Genomic DNA, 21,459 nt, shown 5'->3' on the forward strand with positions numbered 1-21,459 from the left:
ATCAAAATGATTCTTCCTTTGATGGCGCGGAGAGACCCCGTTGTGGTATCCTTGCGTCTCGTGTTTCGGGCCTGGAGGATAAGGGAATCTAGGAAAGAGGAACACTTCTAGGCTTCCTGAGCCGTGCCGCGATTTGGAAAGCATAAAGGACTTTCATCACGGCAATCCTGCTGAATTGGGCAATGTTGGAACCTGGTGAATGGAAGAAGGCCGGTAGTGGGCCGAGTGAAAGGGAGCGCCGGAAAAGACCATACTAGAGGACCTCGGAGACGAATTAGCTGCCAATCTCATTTGGATAATGGTCTGAAGTCGATGCGTTGAGCCCTGCACGCCTTTACAGTATGCTTGACGAAGAAGTTCATGATTGAAGACGAGATCGATTGTGATCACTGCAACTGCCAATGAACGAGACACAGGACTCGGAGCTGGTAGGATACTTCAGGAAAAGAAAGGATTTGATCTCGCGCCAACTTTGGCTTCGACGCATGGATAGTGTGAAGGCTTCCAAAGCCTTTCTGGGGCATTGATGCATGCAATTCCGACGGGACCCCTGTGACAATGCTATGGTCTCTCTTCCTTTTGCTTGAAAATCTGCTTTTTGCAAACATGAGAAGATTAGATATATTATCACTAACCGGCCCACCTCCAAACACTTGCGAAAGTTTTCATGGCAGACACATCTTGATGGGCTGTGAGATTGATCGACACAAAGTTGAGGTTTCATCGTGCTCTGTGGAGATGCAAGAGCACTGATAGTGGTGCCCGCTATTGTGTATAGGCAACTTGGAAGGATCTCAGACCTCAGGATCTGCAATTTAAAATGGAGCGCTATGTCCGCCGAGAAAGCCACTCATGCGGAATCTAGAGAAGATTTGAATAAATGTACGGAGGGGACGTAATACGCGCTTGAAGCTGGATAGGTAATCAAAGGCGATGGATATTGCAATGCAGAGCTTGGAATGGCGGATGGGTGGCTATGAAGGGAGGTTATCAGAAAAGAGACAAGAGGTTAGAGGAGCCACATACAAAATCTTCTATTTTCTACATGATATGAACGCTGTACTCAGCCAGCTGAACGTGGGCACCCTAGAAGTCTGCTCTGCGGTGCAGACAGCGCCATGAAGCAAAGGAGTGATACTTGAATCCAACAGTTTGTTGGGATGATTATTTTCAGAAGTGAAGAGATCAGTAATATTTGTTATGCTCCTGATGGGAATGAAGTCTAGTATGTATACTGCGTCTGACTACGGTTTACTTCCCACGACCCGTCCGTCCAGATATGTGTTGCTTCCCGTGTATCAATCCCATCGTCCACCGCCGTGGCCTGCGATGCCCTGCTCTCTCTTCACATATTTACTGAGCTAATTCTGCTATGACCAGACTCAAACATCCTCTCCCTTAGGGTCCTGTCCCTTCCAAACGACCCACCCAATGCTGATGACAAACTTGATCGCAAAGACAAGCCACAGGACAGGCTGCACCTGCCGGGTGGCCTTCAGCATCCACCCCCCAATGATGCTCCCAACCAGCGTCAGCACGAACCCGCCGACCCTGTTGTTCCTCTTGCGGTTGCCCGTAAACACAGGCCTCGCCAGGAGCCTCGGGTCGGACATGAGGTCGCACATGAGACTGGTGATGACGACGGTGGGGATCTCGTTCACGCCCAGGACGCGGCTGGCGACGATCTGGCCCGCGGCCTGGAAGCTCAGGAGGGCGATGGGCGCGATCTCGCGCCAGTCGGTGTGCTCCCCTTCCACCTGCCGCTGGTTGACGGCGCCTGCCTCGGCCAGCGCGGCCGAGGCGCACACGCACGCCGCCTGGATGAAGAAGCCCAGGGCGAGGACGCCGCGCTGCGTGGGCCGCGGCGCGAGGTGCTTGTGCAGGCGGCTGAAGAAGACGGCGCCGATGGCGAAGCAGCCTATCGAGACGAGCGAGCGGGCCCAGTCGTAGGGCTTGATGTTCTGGTTGGAGGCGCCGAGGGCGAGGAAGATTGTGTTGCCTGTCTGCATGGAGACGAAGGTGCCGTATGCTATGGAAGAAGGCATATTAGTAGGATTTAGAGACTCAGGTCTCACTTATTCTCACCTTGGAACATGGTCGTGTCCAGCAGGCCGGTGATGAAACAGCAGGCCAGGAGTGGAACATTGGCAAGGCTGAGGTCGACAATGTCGTCCAATCGCCGCCTCATAGAATAGGAGAGGCCCGAGTCGGCTTTAGGCTCATACTGTCCATTCTCGCTCGCTTCCTGCTGTTGATTCTCGACGATTTTGCTCATCTTGAAATTGATAAAGCTGCGTGTGCGTACCGTCACTCCTCTTGGGTCTTGGAGCTGGCTCCCGAGAGAAGATGATGCTGGGGGATGCTGAGACCTCGGAGACCGTCTTTCACATCGGTATTTCTTCGGCCTGAACTTCAACATCTTCGCGGATCACGGCGGAGGCAGGCCCCATGTCCGATGGTCGGTCCCTTGGCACATTCCAGGCGGATAATGTCGTGGACGCTAGACAAGTAGACGCGGCAGCCACAGCCTTGGCTTTGCTGACCATACATGCCTTAGGCGGACATGGGAGCAAGGAAGAGAAGAATCAAAAGGGACCGATTGATGGTGATCTCGGCCGGGTGTGACACAATTTGGGCTATCAGAGCGAGAAAAGCGAGTCAGGGTCGTCGTCGCAAAGATCAGCCTGTTGGGCGACAGATATTCCGTCCTCTTGATGCCGTCTCAACTGATCCATCTCCTGCCAGGGAGGGTGACATGTCACGTACTTAGACGCGCCAAGGGGCGTCTGCGAGCCCTCGCGCCCAGTCGCTTCTGCCTTGGCCATAGACGCCGAGGATTGTGAGAGCGGGTCGCGAGAAAAGGAGCCCAAGCTTGGATAGCAGTAGACGAATGCGGAGCTGGCAAGAGAGGAAATTATGATGTACATCCATCCCGCCAAGTTAGACTGGTGGGGGATGACAAAACACGGCTCCCTCCATGTCTGTCGTGCATATCTTGACCCGAGGTTGTGCGACGGGCCTCAGACGCTTGGGAAGGACGTGACCGTCGGGCTTTGGAATGCCCCGGCCGAAAGGACCTCGCGTCAGCTGATCGTCGACGCCAGAGATGGAGCCTGTCTACCCGAACACGATGAACCAAGATACTAGGGTTGTACACTCTGGGGAGGCGGCGCCGCAGACAGTGAGCCTCCATCGGTGATCGACAGCAGGCAGCACGGCTGACCAACCCACGTGGGGATGGGGCGAACGCACAAAAGAAAAACAAGCAAGCTATCGGGACTTGGCCCGCTGGCGCATCTTCGGAGTCCGGATGAGAGTAGATCGAGGCACGACAGAACCTTCTAGCCCAATACAGACCTGACACCTGGGGGAAGTAGACTCGGGAGCTCCCGCCCTGCCCGCCAACGGGAGTGCCAGGAGGACGGCCTTGGCGGTGACGACTTGGACTCACTGGGCTGCCATCCGGAGCAACGGGCGACGACCTTGGCTCAGCCTTGGCGTGACAACAGCCTCTTGGCCCCCATCGAGTCTCGCCGATGTCTTCACCGAGTCAGGGGAAGCACGTGTAAAAGCCAGCCCTTGAGCCGTTCATGCAGTGTACCTAACCTAGCCCTCAGTCGGCCGGCTCCATGTCGTCCTCATGACCATCTCCTGAGCGCGGTGGTTTGCTCCGGTGGTGAATACTCAAAGTGAGATGTATGTGTGCAAGTAAATGCGAACCAATGCGAATGTGAATGAGCACGAAGGAACGAGTGTGCCTGCCCCGTGACCCGCGGCCGCCCTCGACGCGGCCCAGAGGTAGAAGCGCCCCCACGCTGAGTGGGTGGAGACATTTTATTCCCTCAGTTGCCTCCCACGGGCCTGCAGTGCATATCAAGATACGATGCGCATATGCAGCCGCTCGCGGCCTGCCCCGGGCGGATTTATGCGCAAGCCATCAGTGCTTGGGCCCTACTTCATCCGGCAGCGCCGTTAAGCCCATTCTGCCGAAAATGTAACATTCACGTCCCCATTGGAGCTTCGAATTTCAGCCTCGTCTACAATACGCACTTGGCACTTGGCGACTACCCCTTGGCAGTTCCTTTTTGGCCTACGTCGGATTTTGGTCCCATGCATCTGACACGGAAATCAGAGATTAGAGCTGTCTGGGCCCCTTGCCAATGCCGAGCTCGATCGGTCCTCAGCGGCTCGATGCCGATGTTGACGATGCCAAGTTCCGCCCAGCCATTTGCCGTCCTGGCGTTCCGCGGCGGGAAAGGCCATGTGTTCCACTCCGCTGGCAATGCCACTTTCATGAGAGTTCGGGAGTTGCATTCTGAGCGGCGGAATAATGTTGCTGAGGATTGTGCACAGGATTTCAACCTGGGAGTCGTATGGGCTGGACAATAGGATTCAATGTGGCCATACAAATAGGATTAGCCCAACAATTGTGGCTTGAAAAGCTCTTCACAGTGTTTCCTGTTGCGCACATGGTGCACTTTGATTTGAAATCCCTCGAGTAGGCAAGGCTCGGGGCATTACGGGGTAATTGGGCGGAACCCAGCTCCTAGCCAAGCTCCACAAACAATGCGAGGCCGTATTGTGTCAAATGACAGCCACCTCGGGACGTTTCAGAGGCCGGCGCCTGTATGATTGGCTTACAGAGGTGAAGAGCTGTAACGTCGTATGAATGGCCCGTCGATCTTGAATCCTCAGTACTTTTATTTTTCCAGTGTGGATGCTGATGAACATAGCCCGGAGCCACTCAGGACGAGGCTTGGGCCCCCGGATGCGGAATCTAGAGTCCTATTCTCCGGTGGGCGTGGAGCAAAGCCCGGAGTCACGGGTCGTTACTTTCAGTAATGATAGGATGCCCTCGTCTGGAAGATTTGTCACATGCACCTGGGCCGCGTCTTGTGCTGCTGGACTCATTTCGACTCACGGTCTTATGCTCCGTCCTACGCTCCGCACAACGCGCATCTCTAAGGCGCCTGTCATTTGTGTAACACCAGCCCGTCTTACTCGAGTCAGATTGCTTCTGATTGAGGCGTAGCTGAATGAGGAGTAGAATAGATGGGAATGCCCAACAACTAGTTTCCAAAACCTGCGTGGCGCAAGTATTCGAGTTAGAAGAGTATACGAGGCTTGGTATAATTAATGGCACCCTCCTTTTCCTCAGCGTCTCCTGTCGGTATCACTTAGTCCGAAAGTCCTATTGGTGATGTTCCTACGTGACACAATCTCCTTGTTGCTATCCTCCGCCCCTGTTGTGGCGAGTATGGCGTAGAAAATTGCACAATAGCCGTGATAGGCGGATGCAGGGGGGGCTAGAGTATGCAAGTACCATGTACGTGACTAGGCTATCTTGCTTGCTGGACCCACAGCCGAAGACAAGCATAATGCAAAGCTTGTGTCCATGCTTGTCTCTGCGTCCATGCTCTCAACGTCTTACTGCATCAACCGCACCAAGACTCGCCAAGACCCCAAATGGAGAAGTGGCCGGCTGAGATGGCCAACGATATGCACGAGAGACCAACAGCTGGCGAGAAAGATCTGTGGCCCGCTTCCCCGATGTGTGTGAGCAAGAAGTTGGCTCCCTCAACCCATCGCGACTCTGACAACAGCATCTCTGTATGACATCGAGCCGTCGCTGACATGGCTGCAACCTTGGACCCTTGGCGGGCGCCTCTGCATCATCAAAGCTCTGGTGGTGGCGACGCCGCAATCTCGCGCCCGGGTGTCCGAGACGGCGCGCTCCCCACACCATCACGACGACGACGAGTTGCTGTGTTATTTGATTATCGACTCGGTGATCTTGACCATAAGTGCGTCGTGCCGATGAGACATCACATCTTGGCTGCGGTATCGCGGGCCTGGTATCGAGGAGTATTGCCGGTATCTTGGCTGCCCTCCACGCGGGACACGGAGGCCAAAGTTGAGACGCGAGGGACGGAAATGGAAAGAGAAGACACGAGGGTTGGCAAGGGGTATGGGAAATGAGGTTTTCCGGAGATGCGTCCGCCTTGAATATGGCAGCAGAAAAGGTATAAAGTAACGCGCTCGCACTGATGAGGTCGGTCGACAAACACTCGCTTCCTGCACATCAGTCTCATCATCCTTTGGAACTCATCAAAAGATACAGAACACCCCTTCAATATTTGTTATTTGCTACGCCATGGCGCCCGCTGCTATCGAAGAAATCAAGCTTGTCACCAAGCACCTCCCAGGTGACCTGTCAGAAACCCCAAGCCCAGACGGACCACTCTACGCAGTCCCGTCCTCGAGGTCTTCATCCATCTCGACGACAACTTGGCTGAAACTCAATAGCAACGCACCTGCTCACATCAAAGTTGAGGAGGTCCCGTCCATTTCCCATGATGAGCCCTTCACAGGAGCAAAGAAGCTCCGTCATCTCTTGGAGAACACAGACGAGCTTGTCGTGTGCCCCGGAGTCTATGATGGACTGTCTGCACGGACAGCTATTGACCTTGGATTCAAGTCCTTGTACATGGTGAGAAGTCTTGCTTTACTATTCTCCAAGCCTCATCAACTGGACACAATACACAATAGCTAGATTTACTTGTGCTGACCCGTGGCTTTTACAATAGACCGGTGCTGGCACAACAGCATCTCGCCTCGGCCAGCCAGACCTCGCTATCGCCCAGCTTGCCGACATGAGGGACAACGCAGACATGATAGCCAACCTCGACCCCTTTGGCCCCCCTCTAATTGCCGACATGGACACTGGCTACGGTGGTACGTATACAATTCAGAGAACTCCACACCCATCCCCCTCCTCCCCTCCCCACCCTCGAACAAAACTGACAATACAACCTGTCCCCCAGGCCCAATCATGGTCGCCCGAACAGTGGAACACTACATCCGCTCGGGCGTCGCCGGCGCCCACCTGGAGGACCAGATCCTGACCAAGCGCTGCGGCCACCTGTCGGGCAAGAAGGTCGTCCCGCGCGAGGAGTACATGACGCGCATCCGGGCGGCCGTGGCGGCCAAGCGCCGCCTCAAGTCGGACTTTGTGCTCATCGCGCGCACCGACGCGCTGCAGTCCCTGGGCTACGACGAGTGCGTGGGGCGCCTGAAGGAGGCGCGGGACGCGGGCGCCGACGTCGGCCTGCTCGAGGGCTTCCGGTCCAAGGAGCAGGCGGCCGCGGCCGTCCGGGAGCTGGCGCCGTGGCCGCTGCTGCTCAACTCGGTCGAGAACGGGCACAGCCCGCTCATCACGGTCGAGGAGGCGCGCGAGATGGGGTTCAGGATCATGATCTTTTCCTTTGCCACGCTTGCGCCGGCTTATGCTGCTATCAGGGACACGCTGCTGCGGCTTAAGAACCATGGCGTTGTCGGCACGCCTGATGGGATCACACCGGTCAAGCTGTTTGAGGTGTGTGGGCTTGGTGATGCTATGCAGGTGGATATTGGAGCAGGGGGTGGTGCGTTTTCGGAAGGCGTTTAAAGCCTGTGAGTGCTTTTGTCTGCATTCAATATGAAAGTGGCTGGCCACTCTGTTTTTTTTTTTTTTTTTTTTTTTTTTTTTTTTTTTTTTTTTTTTTTTCTCTTTCAAGCTCCTCATCTGCTTTGGAGGTTCTTGTTGTCTGTTTTCTCTTTTCCTATCACATTCGAGTCTAATAGCTAAATTGATCCATTTCAAACATCTCTGTACATGTTGTCGACCCCATGCTCAACGCTTGTAATTGTTTGAAAAGCGACGTGAATTCTCTTGTCCAGTGAGATAGACTGAAGATGGATTCAAAATCTCCAGGAATGTTCGTCTGAGTACTGATTTATCCATGTCTTCACTGAGTGCCGCCCTCAGAAGAATTTGCATGGAGAAGACTTAATTACCATCATCTAGGCTCCAGCTACAGCTTCAGTATCTTCCTCCTCCTTCCTAGCTGCAGCAAGGGCTAGAGATAACTGCCATGCATGATGTGAGCTGCATGATACAGACGGACCTTTGCGACCTCGGTATTGCAAGCTAGCCGACGTGCATCAGGTCAGCGGCTACTCTCGTCTCGCCTGATCCGGACGCAGGCTTCTTGCAGTTGGGAATCTGGAATAGGCTGCATACTTCGAGAGGGGCGTTTTACGGCTGAACGGATGCCTTTCCGTACCTTGTGGAAGTCATCACCGTGCATAGTCATGGGTGTCAAAGGTCAATTCGATATGTTATCTCGCCACCGGTTGCACACACAGGGGTGCGAGACCTCGTCTCCCGCCCGCTATGTAAGCCTCGTGCATATATATCATTCCCCTTGCAGGACCCCGTGGACCCGTAGGATCCAAGTACACAGAGTCTCCGCGCTTCGGAGATAAGCTCCTTGCGGCTCGGCCACCGTGTGGCTTGATGTTATAGAGCCCGGGGGCCGAGGTGTTCAACCAGCCTTCGGGAGGATCGCCCGCCGGCATGCCCTGTGTAAGGTGACACGGCATGGTCTGACGTCCCCGAGGTGCATCTAGCCGCAAATTGGTGCTGACCACTCCGAGGCGATCCATGATGCAGCTTCCCGTGACGCCTATCATTTTCTGCATTGAGACATGGCCCGAAGTCCCTCGCATGAGAATTTCCAGCGTCCAATCCTGTCATAAATCGAATGCCTACGGGTCGAGGTCCGAGACAGAAACGTTGCAATGGCCGAGAAAGTCTGAGGTACATGCAACTATTTCGTGGTAACTGATATTACTCCCAACAGAACTTGCTTTTACTTGTCTGTGGCAATTCTTGCCGAGGTGAAGGTAAGACATGGTGGATCTGTCATTTTTCTATCCTGTTAGGAGTGCATACCGGTCAGTTATACGCGGGCATTTCAAATACGCGTAAAACAAAGGCTAGCTTCATGACCAGTCTTGTGCATTCTAGTGGGGGTCCTGGTTACACAACATGGTTTTCTGCATGGCCATTGCTACATAGCCAGCCTAGGAATTCACCCAACAAGCCGTTCGTCGCTGAGAAAGCCGCTTACAAACCTTGTTCGTAAATAGACTCGCTCCTAAAGGTCACGAGAGTTCAAACTGTTACGAAAACACATTTGCAATTCTTTTATCTGCTGAGCGAGTGAGCCCACTTTCAGTCACCGCCAGTGGCTGGCACCACTCGGAATCGAATGCAATCAATTGACCACTCATCGACCCGGTCACGTTCTTCCCTCAAAAAGAAACCAAAGCCCGTTCCACAGCGTGGGCTTGGTGCATGAAAACAAGCGCTTGGCCGCAGGAATCCTCGGTATTTCATCTTCAACCGTTGCCAACCACTTGCGCACAGCTAGGTACTTGGCATTCACCAAAAGGAGTCGGGATGACGCGTCACCGCTTCTTCAGCATGCGACCAGAGAGCAGAAACGTTGCTCCGTCATTAGCAGTGTGTGTACGACACGGCCTCGGCCACGCCGTGTGTAACTACAGTAGAAGCGGTCCTTCTCGGTGCATTTCTTTACTTTTCTTTTTCTTTTCCTTAATTCCCCGATATCGAACAGTTCAAAGTGGCGATTTTGAGTATCTAATTAATTGCAATATCAACAAGTGAGGGGGCATCAACTTCATCTCCACCGTTCGAAGTTTTACGCGTTTTCTTGTGATTCAATATGACATATGAGCAGAGAAATTATAGTTCAGCGTCTTCGTGTTGGAATTGAAATTGAGGTCGCCAAGAGCGTAGACCGGCTACATCCATGGCGTATTCTTGGAATGTAAGATGGCTGCTTGGCTGCATCTACTTCACTCGTCTGGCCGGGCAGCGGCGGACGGAAGTGGCTTCAAAGGAATATCATCACCATGCAGGCCCGCTGCTTGATCTTCATCGTATGCTATTGACTCTTCGATGACGCTGGCAAACACGTTCTCCAGCGTCGAGTTTGTGACAGTGGAGTATGCAATGCCAAGCCCCTGTCCTTGTTGTCTTCCAAGAGACCGATCAGCTGCCCCATGGACTCCGTGCCCGGCACAATCAGTCTGATCTGGCCCCCAGCCATGTCTCGCTCCAGCTCTGTTCCGGGTAGCATGGCTGCGATACTATTTCGTACATCTTACGTCTCCTGCTGCGTCGAGCCGGGCGCGCTGGTAAGCAATAAGTTAATGTGGAACAAGTCGCTGTACTTTCCGTTGTCCCGATCGCCAAGAAGCGTCTCTTCATGATAGCCGTTCGAGTCGCGAGTGCATCTGCTTCCTCCATGCTGTAGGTCTAATGGTGGAATGAGTTAGCTTTCATGCCTGCTGTGGTTTTATCCATGTTGTGCTCTTAACATACCGTCAAGAGGATGGACCGGTCCCGGGCCACACTCCGCACAATGCCCCAGAACGCCCGCTTAGCCAGGGCATCCATTGCCGTAGTTGGCTCGTCAAGGATGAGGACAGAAGGCATGCCCATCAGCGCAATGGCGAGACTGAGCTTCCGCTTGTTCCCACCTGACAGCTTTGCGGCCATTGTGTTCTCATGAGGGGACAGGCCCAGCTTAACCATGATGCACTTGGCATTTCTCTTGGGATCGCGGACCCCCTTGACACGGGCGTAAAAAGGTAGATGCTCCTCGGTCGTCATGAGATCCATAGCGTCGTGCTGGGGGCAAACTGGGTCTCAAGTCAGAACACGATCGAGCTGATGGGACGAGACACAAAGGGTCTTACCTCCGAGGTTTCTCTGCGCCGAAGGGCTCCTCGCGCCATCCCCGCAGAGGATGATGCTGCCGCCGTCAGGGACAAGCTGTGAGTGAAGCATGCCGACCAAGGTCGACTTGCCCGCCCCGTTCGGCCCAAGTAAAGGCAGGATATCATTTCTTGGCAAGCCAAAGCACACATCATCAACGGCGTTGAGGGCGCCAAAGGATTTGCTCACATGCAGTACCTGCAAAAGGTCATCGTGAGACCCCTTGACTCTCATCTGCTCTTGCTGAACCTCAGGACTGGGGACGTAACCTGTTGGTGCCACTACAACTCGGCCCGGTCGTTTTTGCCGCCAGAAAAAGGCAAGACTGTTGTTCTCCAGGTTGATGAGTATCAGCAGCAGAGCGGTCGATTGAAGGATGAGGTACAGCAGAGGACCCCCAAGGCCATATATCGAGCCTGTTGATGAGATCTCGTCTCCGGAGCATGCGAATTGCAAAATGTTCAGCCCGATGAACATGGCTCTCAAAACATTGCCTATCGGAAAGATCAAGTTGAGACCGAATGCGAGGCCCATGCTAGTCGCATCATGCTGCGCCGCGTCTGCTTTCTGGGCACCAACCTGCAAAGAGTCAGTAATGATCGGGTTGAAACTGGTGTTATGCACAGTCTGGGGCGGAATCTCACCACAAGTGCAAGAAATGACACAGCGTAGAACACAATACTCAGGGCAAAAGTCGTGATGAAGGTTTTCAAGGGCCCGCGGGTAAAATGAGAAATGATGTATCCTGTGAACACGCCTGTCAAGCCGTACAGGGCCAACACGCAGAACATGACCCCCGGGGACCCGTTCAAGTTCCGTGTCGAGAGCAGCAACGTCACACCTGCGGATATCAACAATACCCACATGAATTCAAACATGCCGTAGGCGACCCAGATCGGCCCTCGGGTGACACCGTTGGCATACTCGAGAGCGCGCACCTTGCGTGATCTCTCCATGGCTGGGTAAAGAGAAAATACCGCGGGGTATATGGCTTGTACAAAGGCAAAGAACATGACGTATATCATGCCGATAGAGCTTCCTCCCTGTAATTATCCAGTTAGAAAAGCGACCAGGAAATGCTAGATTGGTAGAATCTTACCGGACGAGCTGTCGATCCGAATGTCCCCCGGGACATGATGATGTCGACTCCGCTGATCATCTGGCTCCAAAGGTTGGCTAGGACGCTGGCTGTACTGCTGCCGACACGCTGGCGGTATCCGATCAAAGGGAGCGAGTCGTCCGAAGGGAGAAACAACCCGCCCAGATTTTCGTCAGCGTTGTTCTTATCATAATCGACAAATGCTGAGCGATCATCTTGGACAGCGGCGAACGCAGTCGCTGCATCGGCGCCAATAGAGGTAAAAGCCTCCTTCTTCGCCCTGATGAGGTCGAATAGGGACGAGTTAGCAGAAGACGGACCCAGGGTGAGCCGGTCGCAACCAGACGTCACACAGGACTCGTCCCAGGTCAGGACAGGGGTCTCGGCCGCGCCCATGGGCGTCTTCACGAGCTGGCATGAAGGCTGGTTGTAGTCCATGAGCATCCCCTGCAGCTGGGGCGTGACGGCGAAGACGATGACGACGGCGTAGAAGCACGGCCACCAGAAGTGCTTGAGGATGGTGAAGCGCTTCCTAGGATCTATCTTACTGCTTTTCTCCGCTTTGACCATATTATCTAAGTCCCGTCCGTCCTAATAATCCCTCGATGACTTCTCCTGAACGAAGAGTTCATTGCGATGGCCGCTCTAATCACCCTTCCTTGCGTACGATGACAATTTGGGCAGTAGCCTTGAGAATGATATTTCCATTGCCGTCCACCTGGTAGCCGGGCTGGCTCGGTAGGAGCTCCTTGTACTTGGCAATTGCCGTATCCCACTGCTCATCATCCTCCTTGGTCCACCCACCCTTGGGCTGGCCGATGGCGCTCCAAATCGCAGTGGCAAGGTCGTCCAGGTCCTTCACAGGCAACAGAGCTGATTGCTCGTACAGCTGGCAATCCTCGAATTTGAATCCCCCCTTGACCACTTGTGTGTGTTAGTCGTCTGCTACGACAAAGGACCGTAAAACTTATACTCACACAGACTCCTGATATAGTTCTTGTCGCCGTGCTGTGGGTTGGGCTCGATGTTAAGCCGGGCGTCCGGGCCACGGATCGCCCGGCAGACCTTGACGCCACACTCGCCCTGCGGATTGTGCAGCCAGAAGGCCGTGATGGCGGTGCCTCCCGGCTTGAGCGTGCGGTACATCTCCCTGGCGGCGGCGACAGGATCGTCCATGATGGGCAGGCCGAAGGACAGAAACACATGGGAGAAGCTAGCGTCCGGGAAGGCGAGCTTCTGGGCGTCCATGACCTCGGCCCTGCAAGGCCAGTGCCTGGCCTCGGCCGACTGGTTGTAGACGTTAATCATTGGCGGGGCGATGTCGGTTGCGTGGATCTTGACGGTCGGGGCCGGCGCGGTGGCGAGGATGCTCTCGGTGACGGGCCCCAGGCCGCATGCGGCGTCGTGGATGACGGCGTCAGCAGGGAAGGGAGGAGTGGGGAGGAGGGTCATCGTGTGCCGGGCGATTTCGAGGGTCTCGCCGGCTCCGATTATGTCGAATAGCTTGCTGTCGAAGGCCATAGCCTTCTTTGGAACGAAACTGATTGGGGCAGACATGGTTGCGACTTGCTCTCAGTTTGGTGTAACAGCTTTCGATGGCTATGCGTATGACTTTGTTCTGTACTTGATTGTTCTGACCGACAGGCCACTGCTTGGGGTCAGGGTGATAAGATGGTTATCACCAAGAAGACGGAGATTCGCACCGGTAAAAACGGAGGATGCACTAGTACATCGCCAGCAGGGAACTAGGGGTTTTACCAACATCCACAGCCAACAACCACAACCAACACTCACACTAAATTCTTACACCCTACTTCCACACTCAATTTACATACCTAATTAGCACCTAGTTGGCCTTAGGTGGGCAAATTAGCCCTGAATATGTGAATTAGGTGTCTGAATTGAGTGTGTGAATTGGGTATGTGAATTGGGTATGTGAATTGGGTCTGTACGTAGGGTTTAGGTGATGTGCTATAATTGGTTGCTAGGGCTTCCCACCTTTAATTCCCGAGTCGGAGCATGTGCAGTGTCAGCCAGAGTCCGTCCATGACCACTGCTGTAATTGAGTGTTATTTGTCTTCGGAGCATGACCACTATTGGGAGAATTGCCACCAATCAAAGTTGAATGGTGGATCAGAACCATTGCCGCTGAAGTAAAGGAACAAGTCCTGGGTTCCAACGGCTCCAGTAATGGTGCATGTGACTGTGGTCGACGTTTGCCAACCACCGGTTCCGGGAACAGAACATGTTCCTATATGTGTGCCATCAAGACTACCGATGCGTAGGTCGATGTTACCGCCAGCCAATGCCGAAGCAACCGATGCACTGAAAAGTGTGGCACCAGTACCAAACGCTACCCCTTTGACTTGGATATAGTCGCCATCATTGATCCAGCAGACATTAATACCACCTTTGCTACTGGCCTCTGTCTCTACTCCGGAAGACCAAGCCATCGTTTCCGCCTCTTGCCGTGAATAAGTATCGAGTGAACCGACTTGAGATGGGCCGTCTAGAGTCATTTGAATGGTAGGTAATGAACCGTCAGAATCGTAAGTGAAACTCTCAACAGAGACGGATCGATCGAATCCGTTACCTCCTGGTAGAGCGCCATTGTGGTCAAAGAAGTAGGAAGTGCTGTTGAAATCGCTGAGCCCCGGGTGATTGGTGAAGCTGCCGCCTTGACACTCGGCATGATGATGCCGCCGTATGTCCATGGCCCTGTATCACTGGTACCTGTCGAATATCGGATATCCTCGGCGCAGCAGTTCGCAGCGTATACAAGGTAATATGCTCATATATCCAGGGACCTTCCTCGAAAGCGGTCGGTCGTTCAGAGTTGCCATCACGAACACCAAAGCCTGCGGTTGTAAGTTCGACCTTGGTGGGCTCCCCATTGTAGGATACCATGTCTTCGTTGAGTTTGACATACCATAGGTCTGGATTGCCCCAGTACATGTAGGCTTGGCCGTCATCGTCGATGAAGACCGATGGGTCGATCTGCCCGTGTTCGACAAGTGGACTGATGCCAACACCAATAGCCATGCCGCCAGTTGCGTTGTTTGTCACCGGAACGTAGTAGTAGAATTTGCCGTTACGGTCGATGACCTGTCCGGCCCATGCATTGGCGCTGGCCCAGGAGAAAGTGCTCAGGCTTATAGGCACACCGTGATGCTGCCAATTACCCATGTCTTCTGACGAGAACAAACGCCAATCGCGCATGTCGTAGTTTGTTGCAGAATCCTCATCGTGGCCGGTAAAAACGTAGACCCTGCCATCGTGCACCAGTGGAGCTGGATCTGCGGTATAGATGGTCTGAACGATCGGGTTGATGGCTGCGACCGTACCTATGCTGCCTAGCATTCCTATCATTGCCAGGAGCGCCTGGAAGCTCAAGCTCCCAAACGGTGGCAAAGATAGACGTGCCTTCATGGTGAAGACTTGATTTGAAAGGCTAGTATTGAAGGGGAAATTTTTAACGGCCAGCTTAGAACAGCCGGGATGGGTGATACTTGTGATACGATGCTCCCAAAGCGTTGTCGACAATGAGTCGTCAAATCCAGTATTATATATGCACAGTCTTGAATACCAATGGCCTTACTACAGGCATTTGGCTCTCAAATATTTAGCTTTGATTTCGCGATGCGAGCCAATGACTCCCATGATTCGAGTGCTTTCGAATGGACGGCGCGTACTGGACAAGGCTTGGGTAACCGCACGAGTCGGCCTGTCGCGTGTTTCGCGGCGACATCACGACCCAGATACCGACCTTCTATTGTAAGAGATGCGAAAGACTGGACTTTAATCCGCCAATTGTGGCTCTCAAGTGCAGTTTAGCAACATGTGCTTTTTGGTATTAAATTGTGAATATGATTGTGCAGCAACCAATGCGGGAGGACAAGTACATGTGGGCTGACCAAGTCCAATCCCAGGCCGTTCTGGCTGGCCAGGCTGGCGTCATGCCAAGCTGGAACACCCAGCGGCCGAAATGTGATGCAGCAGCTCCGTGAGAATCGGTCTAGAATGGGCAAAAACTGGCTGGCTGCAAAATGGCGCTATCACGAATTGGCTTGGTGAGTCTGAAGTCGTCTGAAACCGTGACGGTGTTGACGTTAGCGCCGCGAGAGTGGCGGTGCCGTGCTGAGATGCTGGTAATTGTGACCGCAGCGAGGGGTGATGAAACGCCAACCTCTCGGTCCGATCTTCAGACTTGACCCCCTACTTGCCTTCCGCCCCTGACGAGGAGCTGCATGCGGGACACAACGTTATAAACAAGCTTAATTTTGAGATGGAGCCCAAGTCCGCAGAATTGCGTACGGTATATGATCGGTCAAAGTCCAGCACACTTTCTTTAGTCTGATAAATTTCCGGACGACAGATTCACACCCGTCTACTAGGTTTGTTTGATTTCATTGCGAACATGGCGACTCACACATCTCTCTGGCTGCTCCTCAGCCTGGCAGCCACGGCTTTCGCCCAGGGAAGCATCATACCGTCAGGGCTTACCTCCGGGTTCACAGACAGTCTCGGCCTCGAGGTTAGCTACCAAGGCGTGGGGACCAGGTTCGACGGAATTCCAGATGGTAGTACAGTCTCGGCGACGGACGTGTCGACAGACCCGATATTCGCCCTCTCAGACCAGTCTGCCATCAACACGCGCATCGCATTCCTCATCATGATGCTCGACACCACCGACCCCAACGCCCCCGTGCTCCACTTCGCCCAGGACCAGTTCAAGGCCGACGGCGTGCAGACCGGTATCTCCACCCAGGCACAGCCGCTCGTACCATACGCCCGCCCCGGCAGCCTCGGGGAGACGGGCCAACGCCAGTACTCCTTCCTGCTCTTCCAGGAGCCCTCGGGCACAACCATCTCCGGTCTTCCTCAAGCCGGTGAGACTCTGAACGTCGATCAATTCCTCGCCTCGAACAACATGCGAGCGGCCCGCGCGGGTGTCGGCATTATGGTCGACAATGGAGGCGGTGGTGGTGGTGGTGGTGGTGGTGCGGCGGCCCCGTCGGCGCCTGCAACCACGGTGGCCCCGAGTAACACTCCTATCGCGACATTTACTTCTGTCATCCCTACTCCTCCTATTGCCACATCTGAAGCAACGGTAAGTCTCCACATTCCTCCTCCAGCGCCCTTGGGGCATGGCATCGCACACAAATACTGAGCTCATCTCTCTCAGGTCCCAATTACCCCGAGTCCGCCAATCGCAACAGGACAGCCTCTTCCCTCCAGCACGCTGCTCACATCCGCAGCCACGGGCGCAGCGACTCCCTCGGCTTCTGCAACATCCGGTAGCTCGGGTGCTTCGAGCAGCGCGACGAGCTCTGGCAGTGGTGCTGTCACGGCGGGCGGCAGTGTCCTCGAGGCCGTGCCCGCTCGGACGCTGGGCCTGGTCGCTGGTCTCATCGGCGGTGTGCTGCTGATATGAGACGAGGGTCAGCAGCGCTGGTCGACGACAAGGCGTGCGTTCAATTTGTTAATCTCTGAAAATCCCCCCCGCCATCATGTGCAGGACCTCTTTTTCTGGACACGGAAGTTCTCACTGTGGCAATCCCACGGTCAAAAGCCTGCGACATTAACAGGGCCGACCGAATGATGGTTGCGTTGCGCAGGGGAATCATACTATACTGTGCGTGCCACAGCCGGTGGAGTCATCAACACCCGCCAGAGGGTAGCGACTCATGAACTACATCGAAACGTAGAACGCTCGATGATGGATATATTCGCAGGCACGTGGTCTATGTAGAGCATCCAGGGATGCCTCAAGCTGCCGGATTACATGGTGTGGCCCTATGCTTACACATTAATCAATCAGAGCCCCCGGGGGCCATTTAAAGCCAATTTACTTGAATGCAACGTGGTCTTCCCTCAGTTTGAAAGGATTTGTTGTCTTCTGGACAGGCAAGGCTTACCCAACTATACCGTGGTCGAACATCCGGCGCTCCTAGTCGGAATTCCTCTCATTCTAAATGCGATTTTCCCTTTTTTCTTATGGGGACTTGAAGTAGTCGAGGACCCCTACATTTTCTTGTTTCCTATCTCATGAGATCTCTCCTCAGTTCTGAGATGGCACATGCCTGCCTCGGGGTCACTAGAGGCGTTCATACAAGATCAGCGTTGATGCTATTCCCTTTGTCGACTAGTCATCAACCCCACATTCCCATTCCCTTCATATACAATCTACGTGACAGCTGTCCCTCCATGATGAACGCTCGAAGCTTCTCTAACCATTGCTCTGGCGTCCCTGAGATCTCTTGACCACAACAAGATCAGTCAACCCCAAACCCTTCCTCGAGATAATTCTGAGCCTTCACAATGTGGGGCATGAAGCCTACTGAGACGGCGCAAAGTGGCCGCATCGTCAAGATGGGAATCATAGGGTTTGTCAGGGGCTGTCAACACTTGGGCATTGGATTGCATGCTGAATGATCTTAGATGCGGCTTGGTCACACAAGTCGTCCACGTGCCATGCATGAACTCGTTATCCCACCTCTTCCAGGTCACGTACCTCTACGATGTCTCTGAGGATGCCATGAAACACAGCCTGGAAAAGCTCGCAGGCAACTCGAGACCCAAGACTACCAGAAACGTCGAGGAACTATGCAACGCGCCTGAAGTCGACTTGGTGCTGGTAGCAAGCAATCACGCTTTCCACGCATCCCAAGCGGTACTTGCGCTGCAAGCCAACAAGCACGTCTTCATTGAGAAGCCCATTGCCTTGACCTTGCAAGACACGGACCGCATCATCGCTGCGGATAAGGCCGCAGGCGGTGGCAGAACTATGGTCGGTTACATGAGGAGATATGCCGCGGCTTTTGTTGACGCGGTGAAAGAGGTCGGCAGCATTGAACAAGTACGTTACGCTCGCGTTCGAGACATCATCGGACCGAACTCGGTCTTCGTGGGACAATCCGGCACGTTCCCAAGGACTTTCAACGATTACCGAGACGAAGATTCCGAAGCGCTGCGGAAGAAAACGACTGAAGACATAGAGCAAGCTCTTCAGACCGAGCTTGGAGTCGCCGTCACACCAGAGACGGATATGATGTGGCACACGCTTTCTATGCTCGGCTCGCACGATTTGAGCGCCATGCGGGAGATCCTGGGCATGCCAAAAGGTGTCATAGGATTCTCGCCCTGTGCCACTACCGGCTCGCCGTTCTGGAGGTAGTATCCCAAGCCCGATACCAAACTTACCCCGACTGACCATGACAGTGCAATATTTCAATACCCCAACTTCGCCGTCGCATACGAGTCTGGTGTCGACCAGGTGGCACGCTTCGACGCATCGATAGAGGTCTTTGGCGACAAAAAGACTGTAAAAGTGTGCATAGATACCCCGTTCGTCAGGGGCTTGCCGACGACGATGGTCGTCAAGGAGACCCTACCGGACGGATCGTACCGGGAGTCCACAATCCGGCGGACATACGAAGATCCATTTCTGCTCGAGCTACAGGAGGCGTACAAATGGGTCACGGAGGGAAAGGTCCCCAAGACAACCCCAGCCGATGCTCGACAAGATCTCGAGATCTTGGGAATGCTTATGAAAGCTATTGCGGCATGATTGGTGGGAACCTATAACCGACCGTAGACGCTCCGCGAGATTCGCGACTTTTTGTCCTGGCAATTGCCTACCACTTCCCTCCTGACCATGTGTTAGGTCTTTGGGAGTCTCGATAGGCTCTCAGCGGGATATTGCACGTCCCAGCCTCTCATTATCGTTCAGATCTCGCCCCACTGCGCTTTGCATATATCGCTTGATTTCTTACTTGACATGGCGCATTCTAGGAGGACTGTTTGTTGATCAGAATATTTGGGATGCGTCTTGGATGAAGCCAGAAAACCCGCAAACTCGCTTGTGTCTGCTTCTATATCGGCCACGCCCAAGATTACCCACCTGTCTGCACACAGCATTGAATCATTTAATGCCGTCCTAAACTCATCGAAATCGAGGTTAATTCGTACTCAACTGATGATCGGTAAATATACGACTGTTTAATAACGAGTCCAGGTCCCTTGTAAATCTAGAGAGTCACTAAGGAAAGAGTATAGATGCTAGATATAGTAGGGAGCCTAAGTGTGTTAAAAGCCCTGGGAGTGTCACCTACCAAGTGTATAGACGTACTTGGTTAGCCTTCCTGGTTGGTGGGTTGCACAACAGCCCGTATATGCGGAAGTCTTGGATCGGGTGGCGGCAGCGTCATCAGCTGACCGGTCTGGCCACCGTTGTGGTCACAGCTCGAGACAAGCTTGCTTGCATTCTCGAACTTAACAGACGAGGCACTTTGTACTTGATGTCCTCTAGCTTGGTCTTTCAGCCGGCACCGCATGCGAAAACCAAGGAATCCACTGACATACTCCCCCAGTGGTCCAGTTCGCCTATGAAACGGCCATAGTCACCACTTTCATGGAAATTGCGGACTTGGAAAGCTTCCAAGTGTGCGCAAGGATCATGCGTGGCTTTCACTTGCATGCCAGTGAGGCTCCCTATGATGAGAGAGCCTCTTACTCCATCGAGCTGGGAACACTCTCCGATATCATAGAAACACCCTCTCCTCACGCCGACTGGGTATTCAGGGTGTGGAGAGCATTCGTGAGGACAAGACGGCCGCTCCCCAACGGTGGTCTGCCTGGATAACGTTCTATGGCCGCGGGACGATAGTTTTCGACTTGGATGGGAAACCTCAATTCTCGAGGCCGATCAGGCTTGTCTCCAGGCCTGATAAACCAGGACCTCCCGGCACGGCAAGACTCCTCGATCCGCAATGGTCGGATCCTTCGATCCCTCGTGCCTGGTATAGTGCGTGCCAGGAAGAACACGGCAAAGATTGTCAAGAGCAAGCCGTGATCAGATCAAGTCAGAAAACCATGGCAATGCCTGAGTGGCTTGTAGATGTCGTCGACCAATGCATAGTGCCATGCGATGCCGAAAGATCCCGATATATCGCGCTCTCATACACCTGGGGCGGCGTGGAATGTCTTAAACACACTAGAGGGAACCTTAGGCAATTGAAAGAAAGGGGTTCGCTACACCCTGATAAATCACCAGGCATTCCTCGGACTGTTCGGGACGCCATGAGTATAACCAGGCTTCTGGTTGAGAGGTATCTCTGGGTTGACAGCTTGTGTGTTGATCAAGACGAAAATACTGCGTCCAAGGATCTGAACTGTATGCATCACATATACCACAACTCGATTCTCTGCCTCGTCGCGTGGGCCGGAACAGATGCAAATCATGGGCTTCGAGGCATCCAGGGGATCTCGGCACCAAGACCCATGGAACAAATGTCTCTCGACATAGCTGGCGGAGAGAGGATCTCCTGTCTCAACGTTCCTCAGGGGAATGGCTCCAAACACCAGCTAGGTTCTGTCGAAGGATCACATTATAACCAACGAGGGTGGACATATCAGGAGTATATGTTCGCTAAGAGGCGGCCGATTTTTACTGACGGGCCACTTCACTGGTATTGCGACCGCGGCAGTTGGAGTGAGGAGGAACACGGTCGCTTGACTGTTCATACCTTTCATTATGAACTGGATGCGACTTAGTATTGGATGCATTGGTCATTCGGTCTCTTTAGATTGATTTGGAAGGTATCGTCATTGGCGACTTGCTTCTCTTACAATCATGCGCTACATGTATGCGTCTCAATGGCAGAAAATATTTAATGCCTGCATACCGTGTCTGAGAGCTCTATGCATTTACTGCTCAGCAAACGGTGTG

At 53.7% G+C, this 21,459-nt stretch overlaps 7 protein-coding genes across 7 annotated transcripts; 3 read left to right on the plus strand and 4 right to left on the minus strand.

Moving 5' to 3' along the window:
- Positions 1 to 1,382: 1,382 nt before the first annotated feature.
- Positions 1,383 to 2,275, minus strand: INS49_005842 (uncharacterized protein; the record flags this gene model as incomplete). Its single annotated transcript, XM_043166619.1, has 2 exons — positions 1,383 to 2,029; positions 2,086 to 2,275. The coding sequence occupies 2 exons, from the start codon at positions 2,273 to 2,275 to the stop codon at positions 1,383 to 1,385; spliced, it is 837 nt and encodes a 278-aa protein (XP_043027763.1).
- A 3,879-nt stretch (positions 2,276 to 6,154) lies between these two features.
- INS49_005843 (uncharacterized protein) lies at positions 6,155 to 7,447 on the plus strand (the record flags this gene model as incomplete). Its single annotated transcript, XM_043166620.1, has 3 exons — positions 6,155 to 6,490; positions 6,624 to 6,735; positions 6,825 to 7,447. The coding sequence occupies 3 exons, from the start codon at positions 6,155 to 6,157 to the stop codon at positions 7,445 to 7,447; spliced, it is 1,071 nt and encodes a 356-aa protein (XP_043027764.1).
- A 2,258-nt stretch (positions 7,448 to 9,705) lies between these two features.
- INS49_005844 (uncharacterized protein) lies at positions 9,706 to 12,299 on the minus strand (the record flags this gene model as incomplete). The annotated part of the gene is made up of 6 exons (XM_043166621.1): positions 9,706 to 9,886; positions 10,018 to 10,160; positions 10,235 to 10,554; positions 10,612 to 11,209; positions 11,275 to 11,673; positions 11,730 to 12,299. The coding sequence occupies 6 exons, from the start codon at positions 12,297 to 12,299 to the stop codon at positions 9,706 to 9,708; spliced, it is 2,211 nt and encodes a 736-aa protein (XP_043027765.1).
- A 79-nt stretch (positions 12,300 to 12,378) lies between these two features.
- On the minus strand, positions 12,379 to 13,286 carry INS49_005845 (uncharacterized protein; the record flags this gene model as incomplete). The annotated part of the gene is made up of 2 exons (XM_043166622.1): positions 12,379 to 12,653; positions 12,707 to 13,286. The coding sequence occupies 2 exons, from the start codon at positions 13,284 to 13,286 to the stop codon at positions 12,379 to 12,381; spliced, it is 855 nt and encodes a 284-aa protein (XP_043027766.1).
- A 536-nt stretch (positions 13,287 to 13,822) lies between these two features.
- On the minus strand, positions 13,823 to 15,158 carry INS49_005846 (uncharacterized protein; the record flags this gene model as incomplete). Its single annotated transcript, XM_043166623.1, has 2 exons — positions 13,823 to 13,897; positions 14,463 to 15,158. The coding sequence occupies 2 exons, from the start codon at positions 15,156 to 15,158 to the stop codon at positions 13,823 to 13,825; spliced, it is 771 nt and encodes a 256-aa protein (XP_043027767.1).
- Positions 15,159 to 16,146: 988 nt separating this feature from the next.
- On the plus strand, positions 16,147 to 17,163 carry INS49_005847 (uncharacterized protein; the record flags this gene model as incomplete). Its single annotated transcript, XM_043166624.1, has 2 exons — positions 16,147 to 16,839; positions 16,915 to 17,163. The coding sequence occupies 2 exons, from the start codon at positions 16,147 to 16,149 to the stop codon at positions 17,161 to 17,163; spliced, it is 942 nt and encodes a 313-aa protein (XP_043027768.1).
- An 887-nt stretch (positions 17,164 to 18,050) lies between these two features.
- INS49_005848 (uncharacterized protein) lies at positions 18,051 to 19,299 on the plus strand (the record flags this gene model as incomplete). The annotated part of the gene is made up of 3 exons (XM_043166625.1): positions 18,051 to 18,115; positions 18,171 to 18,902; positions 18,951 to 19,299. 3 exons carry the CDS (start codon positions 18,051 to 18,053, stop codon positions 19,297 to 19,299), a joined length of 1,146 nt encoding a protein of 381 aa, XP_043027769.1.
- Between the last annotated feature and the right edge of the window lie 2,160 nt (positions 19,300 to 21,459).

This window comes from Diaporthe citri (genome assembly GCF_014595645.1).
Source record: "Diaporthe citri strain NFHF-8-4 chromosome Unknown scaffold_2, whole genome shotgun sequence".
NCBI classification, from domain to species: Eukaryota; Fungi; Ascomycota; class Sordariomycetes; order Diaporthales; family Diaporthaceae; genus Diaporthe; species Diaporthe citri.